Source organism: Sus scrofa, chromosome X (assembly GCF_054392235.1).
Source record: "Sus scrofa isolate SSC_HxYL_T2T_F1_AM1 chromosome X, Sscrofa_HxYL_maternal_Yorkshire_Landrace_v2.0, whole genome shotgun sequence".
In the NCBI taxonomy this organism is placed as follows: Eukaryota; Metazoa; Chordata; class Mammalia; order Artiodactyla; family Suidae; genus Sus; species Sus scrofa.
The window spans coordinates 130803425-130825418 of record NC_139401.1 but is presented as its reverse complement, the minus strand read 5'-3'; the positions used below and the strand labels follow the sequence as shown (position 1 = coordinate 130825418).

The 21994-nt window shown below is 42.4% G+C and overlaps 1 protein-coding gene across 4 annotated transcripts in view; it reads right to left on the bottom strand.

Annotated features, from left to right (window-relative positions):
• Nucleotides 1-21994, bottom strand: part of FMR1NB (FMR1 neighbor) — a 307469-nt gene that overhangs the window by 123493 nt on the left and 161982 nt on the right. For 2 of the 4 annotated variants that reach the window (XM_085006507.1, XM_085006506.1), the window contains exon 5: nt 12001-12091. The exons of the other annotated variants lie outside the window; for them this stretch is intronic. In XM_085006507.1, coding sequence (XP_084862633.1) covers nt 12001-12091 — 91 coding nt within the window. The remainder of the gene's footprint in view (nt 1-12000; nt 12092-21994) is intronic. 4 annotated transcript variants of the gene reach the window in all.

The window sequence follows — 21994 nt, the reverse complement described above, 5'->3', positions numbered from 1 at the left end:
GCATGCATAGAGTCAAATACTTCACTACAGTATCGCACACAATAGTTCCACCACCCTTGCAAATCCTCTGTGCTTCACCTCTTAACCCTCCCCACTTCCTAAACCCCTGGAGACCCCTGATCTGTTTCCTGTTTTAATCGTTTTGCCTTTTCCAGAGGATCACATAAATGGAATCACAGCTTTTCAGACGGCTTTCTTTCATTTAGCAATATTGATTTAAGATTCACCCAGGTTGCTGAGTGTATCAATAGTTCATTTCTTTTTACCACTGAATTCACTCTCTGGATGTACCACTGTTTGTTTATCCATTCACCTACTGAAAAACATCTTGGTTGCTTCCAGTTTGGAGTGATTATGAATGAAACTACTATAAACATTCAAGAGCTGTGGACGTAAGTTTTCAATTCACTTGAATAAATATCTAGGAGTGTGACTGCAGGGTCATATGTTCAACTTTATAATAAACTGCCAAACTGTCTTCCAAAATGGCTGTACCATTTTCACTTCCACTGACAATGAACGAGTTCCTGTTCCTCCACATCGTCACAGCATTTGGTGCTGTCAATGTTTGGGACTTTAATCATTCTAATAGGTGTGTACTAGTATCTCCTTGTTTTAATTTGCATTTATTGGCCATCTGTATATCTATTTTGTTGAGGTGCCTGCTCAGATACTTTGCCCTTTTAAAAAACTGCTTGGTTTCTTTTCTTGCTGTTGGGTTTCTTTATATGTTCTTGGCACAAGTCCTTTTTCAGATTTGTGAATTGCAAATATTTTCTCTTCGTCTTGGCTTGTCTTTTCATTCTCTTAACAGTGTCTTTTACAGAGCAACTTGAAAAACACTTTTACCAAGCCTCTGCTTTTAACCGGTCTTCTATATATCTTCGTTTTGACTGCCTGTCACCATTGGATTCCAGAGTCCTCCATCTCTCATCTACTCAGGGCCTCAGATGGTGCCAATGACAACAATGAAAAATGCCTTTGGTCGAAGGATTTCCCTGCTTGGCTGCACCCCCATCTCCCTGAACGGTGCTCAGGGACCACAGCACATTGGACTCTTTACTGTTCCTCAAACAGGCCAGGGCCTTCTTTTTCTGTCTCAGGGCCTTTGCACTTCCTGTTCTCTCTGCCTGGGCTGTTCTTCCACAGATACCCTCTTGGGTCATGTTCTTACCTTCTATAAATGTTTCTCAAATGTCACCCTCTCACTGAGGCCTACTTTGCAGAACTCAGAGGCCACTGCTGCCCTAGTAGCTCATTAGGAACTATTTCAGAGGATACCAAGCACTCATTCTAGTGCACTCAGTAGTGATGAGCAGCTCCGGACCTGCAGGCAAATGGTGGCCCTGCATTGATACTATGGCCCGTTCTCCCATCTCAGGAGGAATTATCAGACGGCTGCCTCTCCGTGAGCTCTCTCTCCAGTGTGTCCAGATACTAACTTCAGTGACTCAAAAGCAGTGCTGATTTTCTTATAGATGGTCTTCCATAAAGTTGGTAAGCTAAGTTGTAAGCATTTGCATTTTTTTTTACCATGGACTCCATACAGCAATTTTCTTTTTGAATGGGGAAACATAAGGCCAATGGATATTTTTATTTTCTAAAATTATTTCCCATGAAGAAAAGTTTGCCCACTACTGGAGGAAGGCATGTGCTTGCCTGGTCCAGGATACAGTTGATCAGGGTCAGTGATCACGGTTGGAAATGTGATAGGTTCTCCCAGGCACACGACAAGGAAAGCAAATAAAAAGCCAGATGCAAGTCACAGCCCCCTACCCTTCCCACACAAGAATTTTCCCAGGCCCACCCACTCACTTACCTCTCCACCATGGCCTCTGACCCTCTTCTCCCCAGCTCCTTTCTTTCCTGTCTCCACAGTAGCATCTCAACCTTTCTCTTCTTCCAATGACCTGTGTATTCCCCTCTTTGGTGTTCTGACCCAAGCCACGCCCACCTCCCTTGGGGTGCACCCCTCCCAGATTTTCCTGGCCCCAGATATTCTAGGCACCACATGCCTCCCCCACAAACCTTAGCCTTGCAGAGCTCCTGCAGCTGCAGCCCGGTCAGGCTCTCTGCTCCCTGCCAGGACACATGCACACGCTAAAAGAGGATTTCTTTCTCATAGCAATAAGGCATTTGGCTTAGGGATATACAAGATTGGGGCTAAGAGGAAACAGTAAGGAGAGATTTGTGGCAAACAGATCAGAACAGCCTGCTTTAACAAGGATTTAGATTTCTGTTTCCAGTTTGGGGCACATTTCCTCGTTCATGAAGGACATTGATTTCTCTAGTGAAGAATACTAACTATGGTAATCCCTAAAATTAACAGTTAAAAGGCAAGAGATGCTTGCAAATACGTTGACTGGGAAGCTAAACTTCTACCTGCTCTCAGAATAAATGATGTCAGTTGTCAGTTTCTTCAGATCAAGAATGGGATCTTCAAACAGTTAAGGGCCTGGGAGTTGTACCTGCTTTGACAATGTCCTCTAAAAGGTGGTAAAAGATGAAAAACACAAAGGATCATAATTAAGGTTATAAGAAACTGGCAGCTATAAGCTCATATCCTAGGCTGCCTGAACTTGATGGTGTTCTGTGCGTTCATTCCACTGAAAATGAACACAACCTTGCCACTGATATTTTGGCTTTTCTGTAAGGGTCACCACCATAACCATAACCACCATGCAAGGAAGGAGGCAAAGAAAACCTTATTCCTGAATGGCACATTTATATTCAAACAAATGGGACCAATATATTTATAGAAACCTAAAAGGGAATTCAAGGCCAACAAGAATAATTTTGTTGGCTGAATAGCAAACAGCTGAGTGCCAGAAACCAGGGTTCCTGAAGTTCTCATAGTTAAGGGTTAGTGGCTTTAGGAGATGATAGTAAATTAGTTTCCCTTACTGAAAAACTGTGCAGTCAGAAAACAGCCTATATATCCCATTTTGGAGCGGGCTTCTTTAAATGGTCTTTGAGGAAATCCATGGTTTATGGGAAAGCCTTTGGGCAGTGCACCAGCCGCCAGTGACGCAGTGATGTTGCTGTGGCCACAGCCCACTTATGTGGAGCTTGCCAAGCGGCCCAGCCCAGCTCAGCAACTCTCAGGACAGCGGTGACCACTGTCTCAACTGGAACTTCTAAGTATGGGGTGAGGGATTGGTTTTGCCTGAAAAAAAAAAAAAACAAAACAGGGCAAGATTTACTGCTTGGAGAGGCCAATGGCAGGTGACTCAAGCAACCAATTAGAAGTTCTCAACTTAGTGACCTGAGGAAAGACAAAATCAGGAGGTGTAAGGAACACCCTTGGGAGAAGTGTCTTAGAATTTTTAATGTTCACCCAAAGATGATAGCATTTTATCTTGAAGCTGCTCTCTGAAAGGCACTCCCAAACAGAAAGAATCAACTGTTCACTTTATCTACCTTGGAAGAATAAAGGACTCTGTTGACACAGCTTATCTTAAAACCTGTGGTTTATGGGCCTAGGTATACCTAAACCAGCCGCTCCAGCTGGAAATCACTGTGAATGGAGAAACAAACTATTCTCTAAAGTAAATTCAAGTCCTTCCACCTAATAATTCAGGTTTTACTGTGTTTGGAAATAGAAAATGAGGGGATGGGCCATTAAGCCAAAATAAATGCTGGTGTGCGGGGCAGTGAAGAAGCAACCACTGAAGAGTCACCAAACAAATTAGCAGCACACAGGTGGCCAAAGCGTAAGGCAGAGAACAGTAGCAAAGAATTGGACATCCTCCATCTCCTGTAGAGAGGAGAGCTTAAGAATCAACAATGCAAGGTTTATAATGGGAACAAAAGGAAACAGCTATCAAAGATGGCACCATATAGTTTACAAATGATTTTCCCTCCATGTCACTTGATCCTCATAATTTATTCATCTTATCTGTATTCATATTCATTCATTCATTCACCTATCGATTTTCCACAAATATGCATTAAGGGCTACCATGTGTCAGGCACCGTTCTAGATGCTAGAAAGTCCATGGGGAATACATCAGATAAAGCTGCTGTGCCCATAGAGCTTATGGTCTGGGCAGACGCCAGTCATAAATATGCAAACACACAAATTTAAAAATATGTGCAAAGGACAATTAATGCTGTGAAGAAAACAAAAATCAAGTGATGGCCATGGAAAGCCCAAAGGCTCAGGTGTTCCTATCAACAGAGTGGACAAGGAAGACAGTTACATTTGAACTGAGACTGGAAGGATTAGAAGGAACCAGTCATGCGGAGATTAGAGGTGGGCTGATGTACAGACAAGAGTGTCCTGGGCAGAGGAAATAGTCAGGCAAATGTTTTGGTACAGGGAACAATCCTCTGTGTTCGTGCAACTGGAGAAATATTGCCCGGGTGGCTGGAACTTAGAGAGCCAGATGGAAGAGTGCAGGAAATGGAGCCAGCCAGACAGACAGGGACTGACTGGTGAAATCCTTGAACCAATACAAATAAACGTGGAATATGGATTGTCTTCTAAGTGCAATGGCAAGTGTAATCCACCAGATGTGTATTGTTATTTTTATTTTTATTTTTTTTGTCTTTTTGTCATTTCTTGGGCCGCTCCCATGGCATATGGAGGTTCCCAGGCTAGGGGTCCAATCGGAGCCATAGGCGCTGGCCTACGCCAGAGCCACAGCAACACAGGATCCGAGCCGCGTCTGTGACCTACACCACAGCTCACAGCAACGCCGGATCCTTAACCCACTGAGCAAGGCCAGGTATCGAACCCGCCACCTCATGGTTCCTAGTTGGATTAGTTAACCACTGTGCCACAACAGGAACTCCCAGACGTGTATTTTTAGAAAGTCACTTTAGAAGTTCTCTTGTGGTGCAGCGGGTTAAGGATCCGGCATTGTCACTGCAGCAGTTCGGGTCACTGTGTGGTACATGTTCGATCACTGGCCTGGGAACTTCCACATGCTTCAGGCTCAGTAAAAAAAAAAAATGCAGTTAGAAAGTCACTTTGACATACAGACTGGAGGGGGATGAGAGTGGGTACAGAAAGGACAATTAGGGTGAGATCCTGCTGACAGACAGCCAGGGACTGAATAGTGTGTTGCTGGCCAAGCTAGACAGAAGCAGGTAAACACGGGCAATGCTTTGGACATGGAAATTGCAGCCCTGATGATGGACTGGATGTAGGTGGAGGGAAAAGAGAAGAGTCAAGGACAACCTCCGGCTTTGGGGATGGACTGGCCGGTGGTATCGTTCTCTCAGATGGGGTGCACTGGGGGAAGAACGAATTGACAGTGGGATGGGGGTATCTAGGAATACCATGAGAAAGTGTTCGACCTTTGTTTTAGAGATAGGAAAACTGAATCTCAGGGTCATACAGCTAGAATACCAAGCCCAGTCTTGGCCTGTCTAGTGCCCCAGGCTGGGGAACGTCCAGGATTGAGAAGCAAGCCTCTCTGCAGAGGTCCACCCATCCTCTCCATATTCTTGTGGCTTTCAGAGGGGCCAGTCACCTTGTGGAGAGCTACGGCTGGGAAATCTACACTTCTCCTTCCCCTCTTCCCAGCATCAGGAGGGCTGGGAAGCAGGCCGAAAAGCGCGGGATGGTCCCAGGACTCAGGTGCAAAGAAGGGGTCAAGAACTGCACATCCTTGTGTAGAGTTCAGCCCCCAAGCTCTCCTGCTGAGGAGAAAAATCTCCGCTAATATCTCTTGCTGCCAAGCTCCCCTTTCCCACTTCTCACTGCTCCTTTGGTTATCACTCTTGGAATAACATAAGCCAATCCAAGGCCTGGCTTCGGGATGAAATAAAGGTTACTGGGTAACTATCTCCACTGCCTAACACAACATCGGTGAAGATGAACTTTGCTACAGTAGTTACGGATTTAGGGGCAGGAGGTGAGACATTTCTTCACCGCCAGGTGAGAACCACGGTCAAATACAGTAGAGGATCAAAACTGCCTTGGCTCACTTTACATTAAATTTGGTTATAAAAGAGTCCAGATGCTTCGGTTGTCCTGGAATGTCATCATAGGTGTCACACTAACTGCTACATGGGGTAAGTGCACCACTGCCTAGGCGTGACATAGAGGGGTTTCCACTGGAAACACAGTTTTATTCTGGGAATTGGAGTGTGAAACCTCTACTTTGAATTACACTGACGGCAAGCACCAATCTTTTTTCAGGGGAAAGAGAACTAGGTCACCCTGTCACTGGGTTACCTTTGAAAGCAAAAGACAAAGGAGTTTTACTGAATGGTTCTTGGAGGCTGGCGGCTACTCCTGAAGACAGCTTGATACAGAAGGAAGAAGTATCTTCTGCTGGGCTTTCGTGTCATCCCACCCACTGCTCTGCCGCAGCTGAGGCTTTCTGGGCGTTTCCAGGGGGCAGCACCAAGGAAGTCAGGCCAGGAAGTTAGGAAATGATGTGGAAAGAGAACCTGAGGTCAGCTTTGGGAAAAAACAAAACACTAAGAGGAAAAGGCTGACGCCCAGTCCAGTAGGGGCTGCCACTGAGAAACACATCTGCTCCAGGAAACTTTAGGACAATGGGGTTCAAAGTTGGCACACTGCCCACAAGGGGCCAGTCACAGGCCAAGACTGTTACTACCCGAAGTTGCTCCACTCGGAGGCTGAATTTCCCAGCTTTGCACCTGCAGCTGACCCTTTCTGGCATCAAATCAATGTATCAGATGCCTCTTCCCAAATTTCTTTCTGCAGTTTCCCTCCCCTTACGTCCTTCAGCATCTGCAGTCCCAATGATGTCTTTCCACCTTTGAGGAGCTTCACTAGCTGGGCCCATGGTGCCTCTCAGCAGGGCTCTCACCAGCAGTCACCTAACTGTACTGTGTTCTGCCTTAGTCCCTTTGGGCTGCCAGAACAAAGTGCCACAGACTGGGTGGCTTCAAAGTAACAATGTGGAGTTCCTGTTGCGGCACAGCAGAAACGAATCCGATGAGGAACCGTGAGGTTGCAGGTTCGATCCCTGGCCTTGCTCAGTGGGTTAAGGATCCAGCATTGTTGTGAGCTGTGGTGTAGGTTGCAGACGCGGCTCGGATCCCGCGTTGCTGTGGCCCTGGTGTAGGCCAGCGGCTACAGCTCTGATTAGACCCCTAGCATATAGGGAACCTCTGTGTGCTGCAGAAGCGGCCCTAGAAATGGCAAAAAAAAAAAAAAGTAACAAATGTATTTCTCACAATTCTGGAGGCTGAGCTCAAGATCAGGGTGCCACTGTGGCTGAGTTCTGGTGAAGACTTTCCTCCACATTGCCGACTCCAGGCTCACAATGCAATTTCACATGGTGGGAAAATAAAACAGAGCTCTCTGGCCTCTTCTCTTAAGAGTACTGATTCCACTCATGAGGGCACCACCTTCATGGCCCAATCACCTTCCACAGGTCCCACCTCCAAAGATCATCATAATGAGGGTTAGGGTTTCAACATATGAATTTAGGGGGACACGAAATTCAGTTCATTGCATCCCTCCTATTTGCCAGGGTCACCTTCTAAAAACAACCCACTGTCTAAGCAAAACTATGTCCAGGATGCCAGGTCCCTGTACTCAAGTTTCAAAGGGGACACCTGGCTGGCAGGTCTCCCTCAAACCCTCTTGCCAGCATAACCTTCACAGGGCTGCCCACCACTAATAAAGCAAATATCCAATTGCTCTCTGGGCAGTACGCATGCCCGCTCGATACCTCTCACCAAACCACGGCCCATCGGTACCACTTCATCAGATCTGTTTTTCTCCAGTCCTTATCCTGCCCTCCCTCCAGAATTTCCACTACAATCCTCCCCACCTGCGTCCTCCAAACACCTTCAGGTATCCCTGTTCCCACGTACACACCCACCATTTCCAGTGCCTCCCTCAACTCACGTGATGGCTTGTCACAAACTCTCCTCACTCAGCATGGATGGAAATTCCACATGCAAATCTCCTCGGCACGTTTAAGCACAATCATCTTAAACTGGTGCCCGGAGGAATCTTATCTCTATTATATTTCAAGATGGAGGAATAGAGAGAGCGGCCTTTGCTAAGAAATCTCAAAAGTAAGGCATTAAAGTGGGTGTTCTAATGTGCCAACTGCATGGCTGCACAAGTCCGACCATGAATTTTTCAAACCACTACCTTGGAAAACTCTCAGGCACCTTTTGACACAAATGAGATTCCTGAGTTTTCAATAAAGAGGTAAAAATGGGGAAAGAGAAAAAAAAAAAGAGATATTGGAATTGGGCACACAATCCTCCTTAGAATTAAATTCTTGATACTTAATTCAATTCACCTCTGAACACCTCTCCTGGACCTATGGCTCCACAGACAGATTTCATAGATACTGCTAAAGAAAAAAGAATATTGACTTAATTGTCAGAGGAAAATAAAGAAGGTGTGGGGAGAGGGACCTCTTTCTCTTTCTCCCTCTCCCTCTCCCAGAGATTAGTTTTTCCAGGGCCCACCTTAACCTTTTACCATCCTGATTTTCTAAGGGGCAAGCCATGGAACATTGGCCATAGGAGCTGCATATTACATTGACTCCTAGAATTAGTTTAGCCAAAGGAAACATATTAAATCTTGTTATTCCTCTTCTTGAACATACCTTAAATTAGGTACATCTCCTTTCAGGAAATCGAATCAAAAGTGACTGGTGAAACACACATCAACAGTTTCCACTTAAAATCATGCATTTTATCTGCTTATATACTTTTTATCACATGGCCAAGAGGCCAGATAATAGTAGAAGCTTGTACCAATGCTGGTATCAGAAGACACATGATCACAAGCAAAGATTTGTGAAATCTACATTGAAAATGTCTCTTGCATCAGGATCTTCCTTTCTCCTTCCTGAACCAGCACCTCTATTCACATCCTTATTAACTCCACAGCAGTAATGCAATGATGTCCTAACTAGGCAAGGACCACCTACTTCTGTCTGGCACTAGTCATCTATAATGGTCATCTTCCAAAAGCACAGCTCTCAAGACGTTACGCTTCTGCTCATAAATCTCATATGAGTTTCCATTTCCCACTGACTTTGGTACAAGCTCCCCACTGTGACTTTTAAACCCTCCACAATTAGGCTTCAACTGGCTTTCCCATCCTTATCTTCACTACCAACGTCACTGGCCTCATATGTCTGACAGACACATTCCTAATTCTTCCCCAAGTATGTCCAATGCTTTCTCCCTGTCATGACCTTGCTCATTATTCCTTCTGTCAAGTATGCCATTCCTATCAATCTCTGCCTGATAAAATCTGATCCATCTTTCAAGGTCTTTCTCAAATATCATCAACTCCCTGAAGCATTTTCGCCAATTCCAACAGAGAACTTGCTCTGAACTTCTATAATGGCACTTACCCCTTACTGAGGCATTTCTTTAACTCCGTCCCTGCCCAAAACAGTGGTGCACTTATAGATATTTAACAGACTCTGAAAAAAGTTCTTATTTCTGGTGTTTACCAATTTATATTGTGTAAATATCCCTACCATGGTTAATTTCAAGCTATCAATCTGATGTCACTCACTGAACACAGAGTTGTGAAGAGAAAGATGTTTGGGAGTAAACAATTATATAGTATTTCCACCATACAGATATAATAGATGTAAATAATCTCAACAGCATTGACAATAATAAAACAGGGTGAAACAATTAGAAATGAATGAATTTACAGTAGCAAAAAAAATTGTATTGGTGAAATAACAATTAAAAATAAAAATAAAGAAATGAATGAATTACCTTGGTTTCTAATAAAATTTGTTATAGGCTTATACGGTTTAATTTTCAGTAATTGTTGTAACAATCTGCTCCCAAAATTCCTAAAATTTAATGATCAGCTTTTATGAGCTGACTCAAACTAGTTCCAGTACACCCCTGCTACTATTCTCTACATAACTATGTGACCTCCTTGAAGGAAGATACCATGTCTTTAGTCATCTCTGTGAACCCAGCTCAGTGCCCTGTACAAGGCAGGTTCTAAATAAAACCGTAGAACATGGAAAGCCATATGCAAAGAATTGAGCCCCAAAATGGACATGTGAATCCATGTCCTTGAGTAAAGATCTAAAAATAGTTCTCCATAAAGAACAAGAATGCTTAGGTCCTATTATTGGAAGAATGGTAGGAAGGTCCAGCACTGCTGAGAAGAGACTCACAGTAAATTCAGTTCCAGAATAGAATGTCTCCAGGCCTAAATCAAGGAATACAGAAAGCAATGGATGAGGTAAGACTACAAGGATAGGAGCACCTAAATACATAAAACAAATATTAACAGATACAAAGGTTGAAATTGACATGAACACAATAACAGTAGGAGACTTTTTCAATGGACAAAGCTTCCAGACAGAAAACAATAAGGCAACAGAGATCCTAAATGACACAATAGAATAGTTAGACTTAAATGATATTTTCAGGATATTACATTAAATAAAACAGAATACACATTCTTTTCAAGTATACATGGAACATTCTATAGGACTGATCACACACTCAGACCCAAAATAAGCCTCAACAAATTTAAGAGGACAGAAATGATTTCAAGCATCTATTCTGACCACAATGACATGAAGCTAGAAATAAAGAGGAAAAAAAATTATATACAGACTAAACAACATGCAACTAAAAAAACCGATGGGTCAACAATGAAATCAAAGTGGAAATTAAAAAATACCTTTGAGACAAATGACAAAGAAAAACCAAACAAAATCTGTGGGCTACAGTAAAAGCAATTCTTAGAGGGAAGTTCAGAGTGATACAGGTCCTCCTCAAAATATAAGAAAAATTTCAAATAAACAACCTAACCTACCATCTAAAAGAATTTTAAAAAGAAGAATAAACAAAACCTCAAGTAAGCAGAGGGAAGGAAATAATAAAGATCAGAGAGGAAATAAATAAAAAAGAGATTTTAAAAAGTAATAGAAAAAAATCAATAAAACCAAGTGCTGGTTCTTTGAAAGGGTAAACAAAACCAAGAAACCTCTGGCCAGGCTCATCAAGAAGAAAAGAGAATACAAATAAACAAAATAAGAAACAAAAAACAATAAATAACAACCAATATCACAGAAATACAAAAAATAACACTATGAACAATTATGTGCAACAAATTGGACCATCTAGAAGAAATGGACAAGTTTCTCAAAACATACAGGCCACCAAAACTGAATCAAGAAGAAATAAATAATTTGAACTGATAATCACTAGAAGTGAAATAGAATTAGGAGTTCCCATCGTGGCTCAGCAGTTAACGAATCTGACTAGGAAGCATGAGGTTGTGGGCTCGATCCCTGGCCTTGCTCAGTGGGTTAAGGATCTGGCATTGCCATGAGCTGTGGTGTAGGTCGCAGAAGTGGCTTGGATCCCGCGTTGCTGTGGCTGTGGTGCAGGCCAGTGGCTGCAGCTCTGACTCGACCCCTAGCCTGGGAACCTCCATATGCCGCAGGAGTGGCCCAAGAAATGGCAAAAAGACAAAAAAAAAAAAAAAAAAAAAAGAAGAAGAAGAAGAAGTGAAATAGAATCTATAATAAAATTTTTAAAAATCTTCCCTGCAAACAGAAGTCCAGGACCAGATGGCGTCATTGAGGAATTCTACCAAATGTAAAAAGAATTTATGCCAGTTCCTCTCAAAGTTTTACAAAAGGTTGAAGGGGGTAGGACACTCCCAAAGTCATTCTATGAAGCCAACATCACCCTGATATCAAAACCAGACAAAGACAATGCCAAAAAAGAAAATTACAGACCAATATCTTTGATGAATATAGATGCAAAAATCCTCAACAAAACATTAGCAAACCAAATCCAACAACACATAAATAAGATCATACACTACGATCAAGTTGGATTCATCCCTGGGTGACAAGGATGGTTCAATATATGCAAATCAATCAATGTGATACACCGCATCAACAAAAGACAAAAACCACGATCATCTCAACAGATGCAGAAAAAGCATTTGATAAAATTCAACATCCATTTATCATAAAAACTCTTAGCAAAGTGTGTATAGAGGGAATCTACCTCAATATAATAAGCCAACATAATACTCACTGGTGAAAAGCTGAAAGCCTTCCTGTTAAGATCTGGAACAAGACAAGGATGCCCACTATTGCCACTTCTATTCAACACAGCATTGGAAGTCCTAGACATGGCAATCAGACAAGAAAAAAAATATAAATAAGAGGTATCCATATGGGAAGAGCAAAGGTAAAATTGTCATTATATGCAGATGATGATATTATATATAGAAAACCTTAAAGACTCTGCACAAAACTACCTAGAACTGATAATGAATTCAGCAAGGTAGCAGGATGCAAAATTAACACACAGAAATTGGTTGCATTTCTTCACACAAACAATGGAACATCAGGAAGGGAAAGTTAAAAACATCCCTTCCAGGAGTTCCCATCATGGCACAGTGGAAACAAACCCAGCTAGGAACCATTAGGTTGCGGGTTTGACCCCTGGCCTTGCTCAGTGGGTTAAGGATCTGGCGTTGCTGTGAGCTGTGGTGTAAGTCGCAGACACGACTCAGATCTGGTGTTGCTATGGCTCTGGTGTAGGCCAGCAGCAACAGCTCCGATTAGACCCCTAGCCTGGGAACCTCCATGTGTCACGAGTGCAGCCCTAAAAAGACAAAAAAAAAATCCCTTCTAAAATCACAACAACAATAATAAAAAAAGAATACTTAGGAATAAATCTGACCAAGGAGGTGAAAGACTTATATGCTGAGGACAATTACACACTGATAAAGGAAACTGAAAACAATTCAGAGAAATGGAAAGGTATTCTATGCTCCTGGACTGGAAGAATTAATGTTAAAATGGCCATACTACCCAAAGCAATCTATAGATTTAATGTGACCCCTATCAAAATACCCATCACATTTTTCACAGAATTACAAAAAATAATCCCAAAATGTATATGGAATAATAAAAGGTCCAGAATTGCCAAAGCAATCCTGAGGAAAAAGAACAAAACTAGAGGCATAATAAATCTAAAGTCTGAGACTTCAGACAACACCACAAAGCTACAATAATCAAAACACTGTGGTATTGGCACAAAAACAGACATATGGAACAATGGAATAGAACAGAGGGCCCAGAAATAAACCCACATGCTTCTGGTCAGTTAATCTTTGACAAAGGAGGTGAAAACACAAGAGAGAAGAGACAGTCTCTTCCACAGCTGCTGTTGAGAAAGCTGAACAGTCACATGTAAATCAATGAATTTAGAATGCTCCCTCACACCACACACAAAAATAAACTCGAAATGGCCTAAAGACTTAAATATAAGACAGGACACCATCAAACTCCCAAAAGAGAACATAGGCAAAACATTCTCTTCCTTAAGTAGTACGAGTATTTTCTTAGATCAATTTCCCAAGCCAATAGAAATAAAAGTAAAAATAAACAACTGGGCATGATAGAAAATAATATTAAAAAGAATGTATACATATGTAAAAAATAAAATAAAATAATAGCACTTAGAGAAAGAAAATAAATAAATAAACAAATAGGACCTAATGAAACTTACGAGCTTTTGCACAGCAAAAGAAACCATAAATAAAACAAAAAGATAACCTATGGAGTGGGAAAAAATATTTGCAAACAATGCAACCAACACGGGCTTAATTCCCAAAATATACAAATAGCACATACTAGTCAATAACAGAAAAACAAACAGCCCAATCAAAAAATGGGTCTTCTCTAAATAGATGTTCCTCTGAATAAGATATACAGATGGCCAATAGACACATGAAAAGATGCTCAACATTGCTAATTATTAGAGAAATGAAAATTAAAACTACAATGAAGTACCACCTCACATTGGTCAGAATAGCCATCAGCAAAATGTTTATAAATAATAAATGGTGGAGAGGGTGTGGAAAAAAGAGAACCCTCCAACACTGTCGGTGGGAATGTAAATTGGTGCAGCCACTATGGAAAACAGTATGAAAGTTTCTTAAAACACTAAAAAGAGTTGCCATATGATCCAGCAATCCTACTCCTGGGCCCTCTGTGGATATGGGCCACAACGACATCACAGTCTTCAGCATCACCTGGGGCCTGGCAGTCCTTCCCTGGTCCCTAGTCAATGGTGCCTTGTCCATTCCCCCAACCCTGAGTTTACATACCCTTTTCCCACCTAAACCCTTATACTCTTGTGCTCTGAAGACCTTTCTGGGCATCTGAATTATCTTGAGGTACCTATCAGGACCCTAAGCCCCACCTCTAACCTAGCCTGTGCTGTCTCTAGACTTAGACATTCCTAGTGGCTTTTAATCATCTCTAATGTGTTTTAATATGGAGATCAGTGCATTTACATTTTCCCAGTAATCCTCTAACTGTCCTGTAGGGGAAAATAGCAAGTTTGTCCCATTAAAATACAAAACCACAAAGCTGAACTTACAGGAGGAGAATAATACACCTGGGTAGGGAATAGCTGTTCTGTTTGAAAGTGACTTTATCAATTGGGTCTTCCAGGTCAGGTTTATAAGCCTTCCAAAGAAAGGTACTGTTTCTTCCTTTTTAAGCCTTATTTTACTGATGCAGAGAGAGGTGAGAATGTTGGAGTCAAAACACTTTCTGATTGCGTGTGAGCAATGGCATGCTACAACATCCTCTGTCCCTTTGACCTACCTCTACGGCTCTAATTGGTACCTTTGAAATACCACATGGAAGTTTCCTTGGACAGTCTTTTTTTTCAATTGAAACAAATGCTGTGTTTCTGGTGTGCAGAAAACTGACCCAGTTATATATTTATATCTATATATTCTGTTTCATATTCTTTTCCATTATGGTTAATTACACGATATTGAATATAGCTCCCTGTGCTCTACAGTAGGGCCTTGCTGTTTATCTTATTTACAGTAGTGTGTATCTGCTAATCCCAAACTCCTAATTTATCTCTCTGCCCCCTTCCCCTTTGGTAACCATAAGTTTTTGCCACTGAGGATGGCACAAGTGAGTGTTTGAGCAAAGAGGCTGGATGAAGAGACTGATCCTGAGTTTTACAGGGAAGAAGCCACAAAAGAATAAAAGGAAAGAGCCATGTGTCAAAAGGCAAAAGGGATGATGGGAGAGCTGGATCATCTCTGGCAGTGAAGCCAGAAGGGGGACTGAGGGCACCAGAGGTCAAGTGGAGATCAAAAAAGCAGAAATAGTTCACATATCCAAGTTGCCCCAAACATCTACTTCAAAGATTTCCAATAATTGAATGAGTTATAATTTTAAAAATTAAATTGAGTTAAAATTTTAAAAATTAGCTCTTCAGGTACACTAGCCAGCCACATTTCAAATCAGATCAAGTATTTTTTTTTTTTCACTCAGCCAAAAGGTCAATTTTTATTTTGCTATTGTTGCTATAATTATTTCTGGATTTCCTTTCCAGTTGACATCTTACACTTAATCACAAGTTTCTCTCCCCATATTTTTATATATTCCCTACAGAAGAATAACATACTTCATTAGCTACATTTACCATATATTGAAATTAAAAAAAGCTTTTACCCCTTCTTTGGCATATTTCTTTTCTTTTCTTTTTTTTTTTTTCAATTTGAAATCCTGGATTTGATCTCTTTTTTTTTTTGTATTTTTTAATTTTATTTTTTCCCACTGTACAGCATGGGGATCAAGTTATTCTTACATGAATACATTTTTCCCCCACCCTTTGTTCTGTTGCAATATGAGTATCTAGACATAGTTCTCAATGCTACTCAGCAGAATCTCCTTGTAAATCTATTCTAAGCTGTATCTGATAACCCTAAGCTCCTGATCCCTCCCACTCCCTCCCTCTCCCATCGGCAGCCACAAGTCTATTCTCTAGGTCCGTGATTTTCTTTTCTGTGGAGATGTTCATTTGTGCTGGATATTAGATTCCAGTTATAAGTGATATCATATGGTATTTGTCTTTGTCTTTCTGACTCATTTCACTCAGTATGAGAGTCTCTAGTTCCATCCATGTTGCTGCCAATGGCATTATGTCATTCTTTTTTATGGCTGAGTAGTATTCCATTGTGTATATATACCACCTCTTCCGAATCCAATCATCTGTTGGTGGACATAACTATTTACATGAAAATTTGGCATTGAATTGAGACACCCCCTAAGTATAAAACACACTCTGAATTTTGAGGATTTTGCATAAAGAAAAGAAAGTAAAATCTCTCATTGATACTTTTGTAAATTGATTACAGGTGGAAATGATAATGTTTTGAATATACTTGGTTAAATGTTATTAAAGTTTGGGGTTGTTTAAGCAGGAATAAAGAGGCAAGGATGTGGGAAAGCAGGATGGATGAGTGGAGTGGCCAGAGAATGACATGCTGGAGTTTCCAATTTCAAATGATGGCACCCTCCACCAAGGACAGGTCAGAAGTGGTGGGAGAGGCTGGAGTGGCTCCCAAACATCCAAGTGCAGACTAATCCCTAGAATTTGTGAATGTTGTTTTTATTTGTAAAAAGGGATTTCCCAGATGTGATTAAATTAAGGATTTTGAGTTGAAGAAATTATCCTGTAATAAACTGGGCAGACCCTAAATGGCATCACAGGTGTCCTGATAAGAGAGGCAGAAGGAAACACCCAGAGACACAGAAGAGGAGAAGCCAAGGTGCTCACAGAGGCAGAGACCAGAGTGATGTGGCCACAGTCCAAGGACTGCCAGCAACCGCCGGAAGCTGGAAGTGGCCAGGAAGGGAGTCTCCCTGGAGCCTCCAGAGGGAGCTCCGACCTGCTAACATCTTGAGCTTAGCTCAGTAACACTTAGTTCACATTTCTGGGCTCCAAAACTGTGAGACAATACATGTCTCTTGTCCTAAGCCCCTCAATTGGGGATGTCTTGTTAGAGCAGCTACAGAAAACAAGTGTCAATGGGGAGCTGAGAAAAGGACTCCTAACCCCATGGAAAACAGCTTGCACTGGAGCCAGGCTTCAGATGAGGCAGGAGGAGGAGGAGAACATTCCATGAAGAGGTTATCTCCATAAGGAAAACAGTTAAGCTAAGGACAAAGCTTCTATAGGGCACAGCAAAAATGTCACTGGAAGGAAGGTCAGGTTGCCATGGGGGAGAAGTGGGAGAAGGAAACACAGCAGGGATGTGGAAAAAGAAGGCAGAGAGCAGCAGGCTTGAGAGGCCTGCAAGTCGGGCTCCAGCGGGGATAGGGAGGCCACATCGGGAGCAGGTGGCCTTGGGTTCTCACATGGCACCCTGGCCCCTCGGCCTCACTGGGGAAAACCTGTCCTAAGGTCTCCCTCCCAGCTCCCGCTGGTTGCCCACAATCCTTGGCATTCCTTGGTTTCTAGATGTGTAACTCCGATCTGCCTCCGTCTTCACACAGTCTTCTTCTGCATCCTCTCCCCTTCTTAAGAACATCAGTCATTGGATATAGGGCCCACGCAAAATCCAGGATGATTTCATCTCAAGATCCTTTAATTATATTTGCAAAAACACCCTTTCTAAATAAGGTTACATTCTTAGGTTCCAGGTGAACATGAATTTTTGAGGGATAGTATTCAATGAACTATAAATGGCACTTATATAACACCTACTTTATGCCAAGCATGTTTCTAAGCCTTTTACTTACATTAAATCATTTCATCCTCACAACTCTCCTATGAGGTAGATATTATGATTATCCTCATTGTACAGATGAGGAAACTGAGATAGAGTTAGGTTAAGTAATTTGCCTGCGGACACATATGGAGTGAAAACTAGCACTGAATTCGGACCCAGACAGTCTAGCTCCAGACATCATATTCTAAACCACTGCAACAACCTGCTACAAATAATTATCAACAGTAACCTGGATTTCTATGTTTCACGCCTTACACTTTTTAGCAGAAAACCTGACTCAGCCACTGCTATTTACACTTGCACTTGTGATCAGGCAGAACTTAATCCGCAGACTATTAGTTTATTTGCTGGAGTACAAATGGAAACACGAAATGTGAATTTGCTAATTGTTCTTCCCTGTTGCAGATGCCAACTGTGTGATCACAGACAAGTCAATCTTTCTCTGCGGATCAGTCTGCCAATTACTATGTACCAAGCACCTACTATGTGCCAGGCAATGGATTAGGTACTGAGGATCTGGCGAAGCACAAGGCAGACAAAAGCCCCAGCCCAGCTAGAGTTTAAATGCTAATGAGAGAAACAAATTAACCAAGGAATAACTCAGGTACTTTAATAATTATGCAAAGAACCAGGAACGAACATGCAGTATGGGCCTTCTGGAAGCAGACAGAAGGAAGGTCTAGACCCATTTGAGGGGTCATGGAAAATGTCTTCGGAGAGGATCATTCAAACTGAGATGTAAAGGATCTCTGCAAGATGGGAAAAGCCTTCCGGGCAGAGGAAACCACAGGTCTGAAACTGAGAATTGAAAAAGAGCAGAGGCGGTTCAGGAGTGGAGAATTCTGGAGCAGCTGAAGAGGAGCAAGGGTGGCAATGGGGTGGTGTCTCCCCTTCCAAAGGGTACCTGGAGTCTCAGTTGCCTCATCTGTAAAACCAGGGCTAATCACGGAGATCACCAACACTTGTTAGGAAGATTAATAAAGCTAGTAGAGGTCATCTTAACGAAACAAAGAGACCTGCGCACACTTGAATTTCAGCAGTACTTGGCCTTGTCTCATTTACAAGCATCATGTTTTCTAAAGACTTCACTACACATGACATAAGTCATATTAAAATCATTGATCCCATGGAGTTCCCGTCGTGGCGCAGTGGTTAACGAATCCGACTAGGAACCATGAGGTTGCGGGTTCGGTCCCTGCCCTTGCTCAGTGGGTTAACGATCCGGCGTTGCCGTGAGCTGTGGTGTAGCTTGCAGACGTGGCTCGGATCCTGCGTTGCTGTGGCTCTGGCGTAGGCCGGTGGCTACAGCTCCGATTGTTCCTCTAGCCTGGGAACCTCCATATGCCGCGGGAGCGGCCCAAAGCAACAACAACAACAAAACAACAACAAAAGACAAAAAAGACAAAAAAAATAAAAATAAAAATAAATAAATAAATAAAATCATTGATCCCTCTAAACAGTGATGGGGTAATCACTGCAATCATTGTATTAAAGGCAGACAATCTCAATATAGAACAAGTGAGCCTACTCCACAACAGACTTTTGGGAGGGGCGGGTAGCATACTAAATTTAAATCACACCACAGGCACTTTTTAGCATTCACATGTACTGTATATCTATATATGTTTGCATTCCAATAAACCCATTTCCCCCCCTACATATAACACTTGGTAATTCAGAGAAATGTATCTCAGCAGCTCCCAACTGCCGCTTCTTCAAGTTGGTTGGCTCATGGTTTTCTTCTTTTCTTTTTTTCTATTTTTTTTTTTGAGTTAGGTGAAAACTATGAGCTTTCTGGGAGTTAGAATAAACCTGTCTTTGAGAAAAAGAAATTCCTTTTGTTTCCCTCCCCTTCTCTCAAAATCGTATATGCGATGGAAGTGTCAGCCTAATTTATCTGTAATAAAGTGACCATGGGAGGAAGCTGAGACTTATTTCAGTGAAAATTGTCACATGTACTTATCATTATACCATACCAACAAGACTTCTTTCTCCACATCCTCTTTTTCCCTAGAGCAAGGAGAAAGGCTTACAAATACAAATTTGTTACAAATATAAGCTCTGCTGCCAAATAGATGTGGGTTCAAATCCTGGCTTTATAACCTACAAGCTCCATGGCAAGGTGATGCTGTATGACTCCCAACGTTAAGTCACACAAGGCCACACGGCTCCTGCCTGTGCATTACAGCAGTCACATCTGGAGCCACAAGCTGCCATGTAAGAGGTCTGACTACCCTGAGTCTGCCGAGCTGTGAGGAAGCCCAGACCACGTGCAGAAACAAGGTGAACGTGCCCTGCTGGCAGCCCGATCTCAGCCTTCCCTGCCCAGCTGCCAGATATGGAAGTAGGAGCCCCATAGATCCTCCAGGCCAGTCCATACACCAGCTGAATGCCGCTGAGGGACATTAGTTATGCCATGAGGAGCAAAAGAATCACCTTGATGCTTGGCCATAGAATCTGTTAGCTTAATAAAATGGTTGTTATTTTAAGCTGCTAAATCTGGGGGTCATTTGTTACACAGCAATTGTAACAGAAATAAGAAGCAACCCACATAAGCACCATCTCACTGGGCCAACAAGCCTTTGGAAAAACCCTCGGCTACAACTCAACAGGATGGGAGGAGTAACGGGAACCACATGGCAACAACGGGCTCAGACATAGGACTCAACCTGTGCTGGGCAGTGTTCTAGCGATTTATGCCTAAAACCTCATTCAATCCACACAGAAGGCCTAGATGTAAGCAGTATATGAAGTCCCACTTCACCAATGAGGAAATTGAGGCCCAGAGAGGTTGAGTGACTTGCCTAACCTCCCACAGCAAGTAAGTGATAGAGCAGCATTTGGATGCAGGCAGTCTGGTGCCAGAGTTCCTACCTTCAGTCATCCCACTATATACTCAGTCGTGTCAAGTATGTATGTCAAGTCTGTACAAGAAGCCTTACTGAGGTGCCTGGACTTCCTGAAAACACTGATTTGCTGGGAGGAAAGCCTTTACCATGGCTGCAGAGCTGGCTCCCTGGTACCACTCAGCCAGTGCCTCTGGAGCGGTGCTCCCAACTGCTCGTGGGCTCTTCGGCCCCGGCTCAGGCTTCAAGCTCAGAGGGGGGCTTACTCGAGTCCCTGCAATTCATAAAGACCACCTTCCTTTGAAAAACTCCAACCCTGCCCCAGCACTCAGGGACAACTCAACATGATAATGTTACTTTGAACTAGGCTTTATTGTTATCGTCCTAGGTGCGGCAGGAAAGGTTAACAATAATCAGATGTCAAGTCTACCGAGCACTGCGTGCCAGGTAAGTGTTATGCTCAGCACTTCACCTGTGATATCTCCTCTAATCCTCACAACAACAGTGGCCCAGGAAGTAGTAACACTGTTTTCACTGCAATCCTAACTAATGCTCATAGAGACGAACTAACCTGCTCAAAGTCACACAGTAATTAAGGGGGACAGCCAGGATTTGAATTCACATCAATGTAACTCCAAAGCCAATATGTTCAACTAGATCAGTGAGACTCAGTGCACTGCCTTTCTGGATTTAAAAAAAAAAAAAAAAAAAAAAAAGATGCACGACCTAATGGTTCAAAACCAGTATGGGCTCCCACACCACCATTTCTGGCTGAATCCCAGCTCCACCCCTTTTGCTCTCAACTGTTCACTTCCCTTACCTGAAAAACAAGAGTAATAAAAGTACTGCCTCTTCCACTCCTTGGTCTATACTGAAGAGAAATAAAAACATTTATTTACCCCAAAACCTGGACAGGAATGTTTATGGCAGCGTTGCTGACAAGAGCCCAAAACTGGAAACAACCCAAATGTCCTTCAATAGACGGACAGATAAACAAACTGAAGTCTATTCATATAATGGAATATTATTCAGCCATAAAGAGGAATGGAGTATGGAGTTCCCTTGTGGTGCAGCAGTTTAAGGATCTGGCATTGCCACTGCTATGGCTCAGGTTGCTGCTGTGGCACAGGCTCAATCCCCAGTCTAGAAATTTCCATATGCTGTGGGCACAGCCAAAAAAAAAAGAGGAATGAAGTGTAGTACATGCTACAACATGGGTGAAATTCAAACACGTTTTCCTAAGTGAAAGCAGCCAGGCACAAAAGGTCACACATTATATGACTCCAGTCATATGAAATGTATAGAACAGGACAATCTATGGAGAAAGAAAAAGGAGTAATGTTTTCTAGGGAGGGGCTGAGAGGAGGGGGAATAATGAGTGATGGTTAATTAGTATGGGCTCTCTGACGGGGTGATGAACCGTTCTAAAATTGCTTGTGATGAGTGTTGCACATATTTGTAAATATTCTAAAATTCAGTGAATTGTATACTTCAATGGGTGAATCAGACGGTATGTGAATTAAACCTCAAGAAATCTGTTTAAAAAATACTGCCTAACGTGGGGCTATTGTTTGTCATAAATGAATAAAGTGCCAAGAACCATGCCTGGCACATGCTCAGCTCC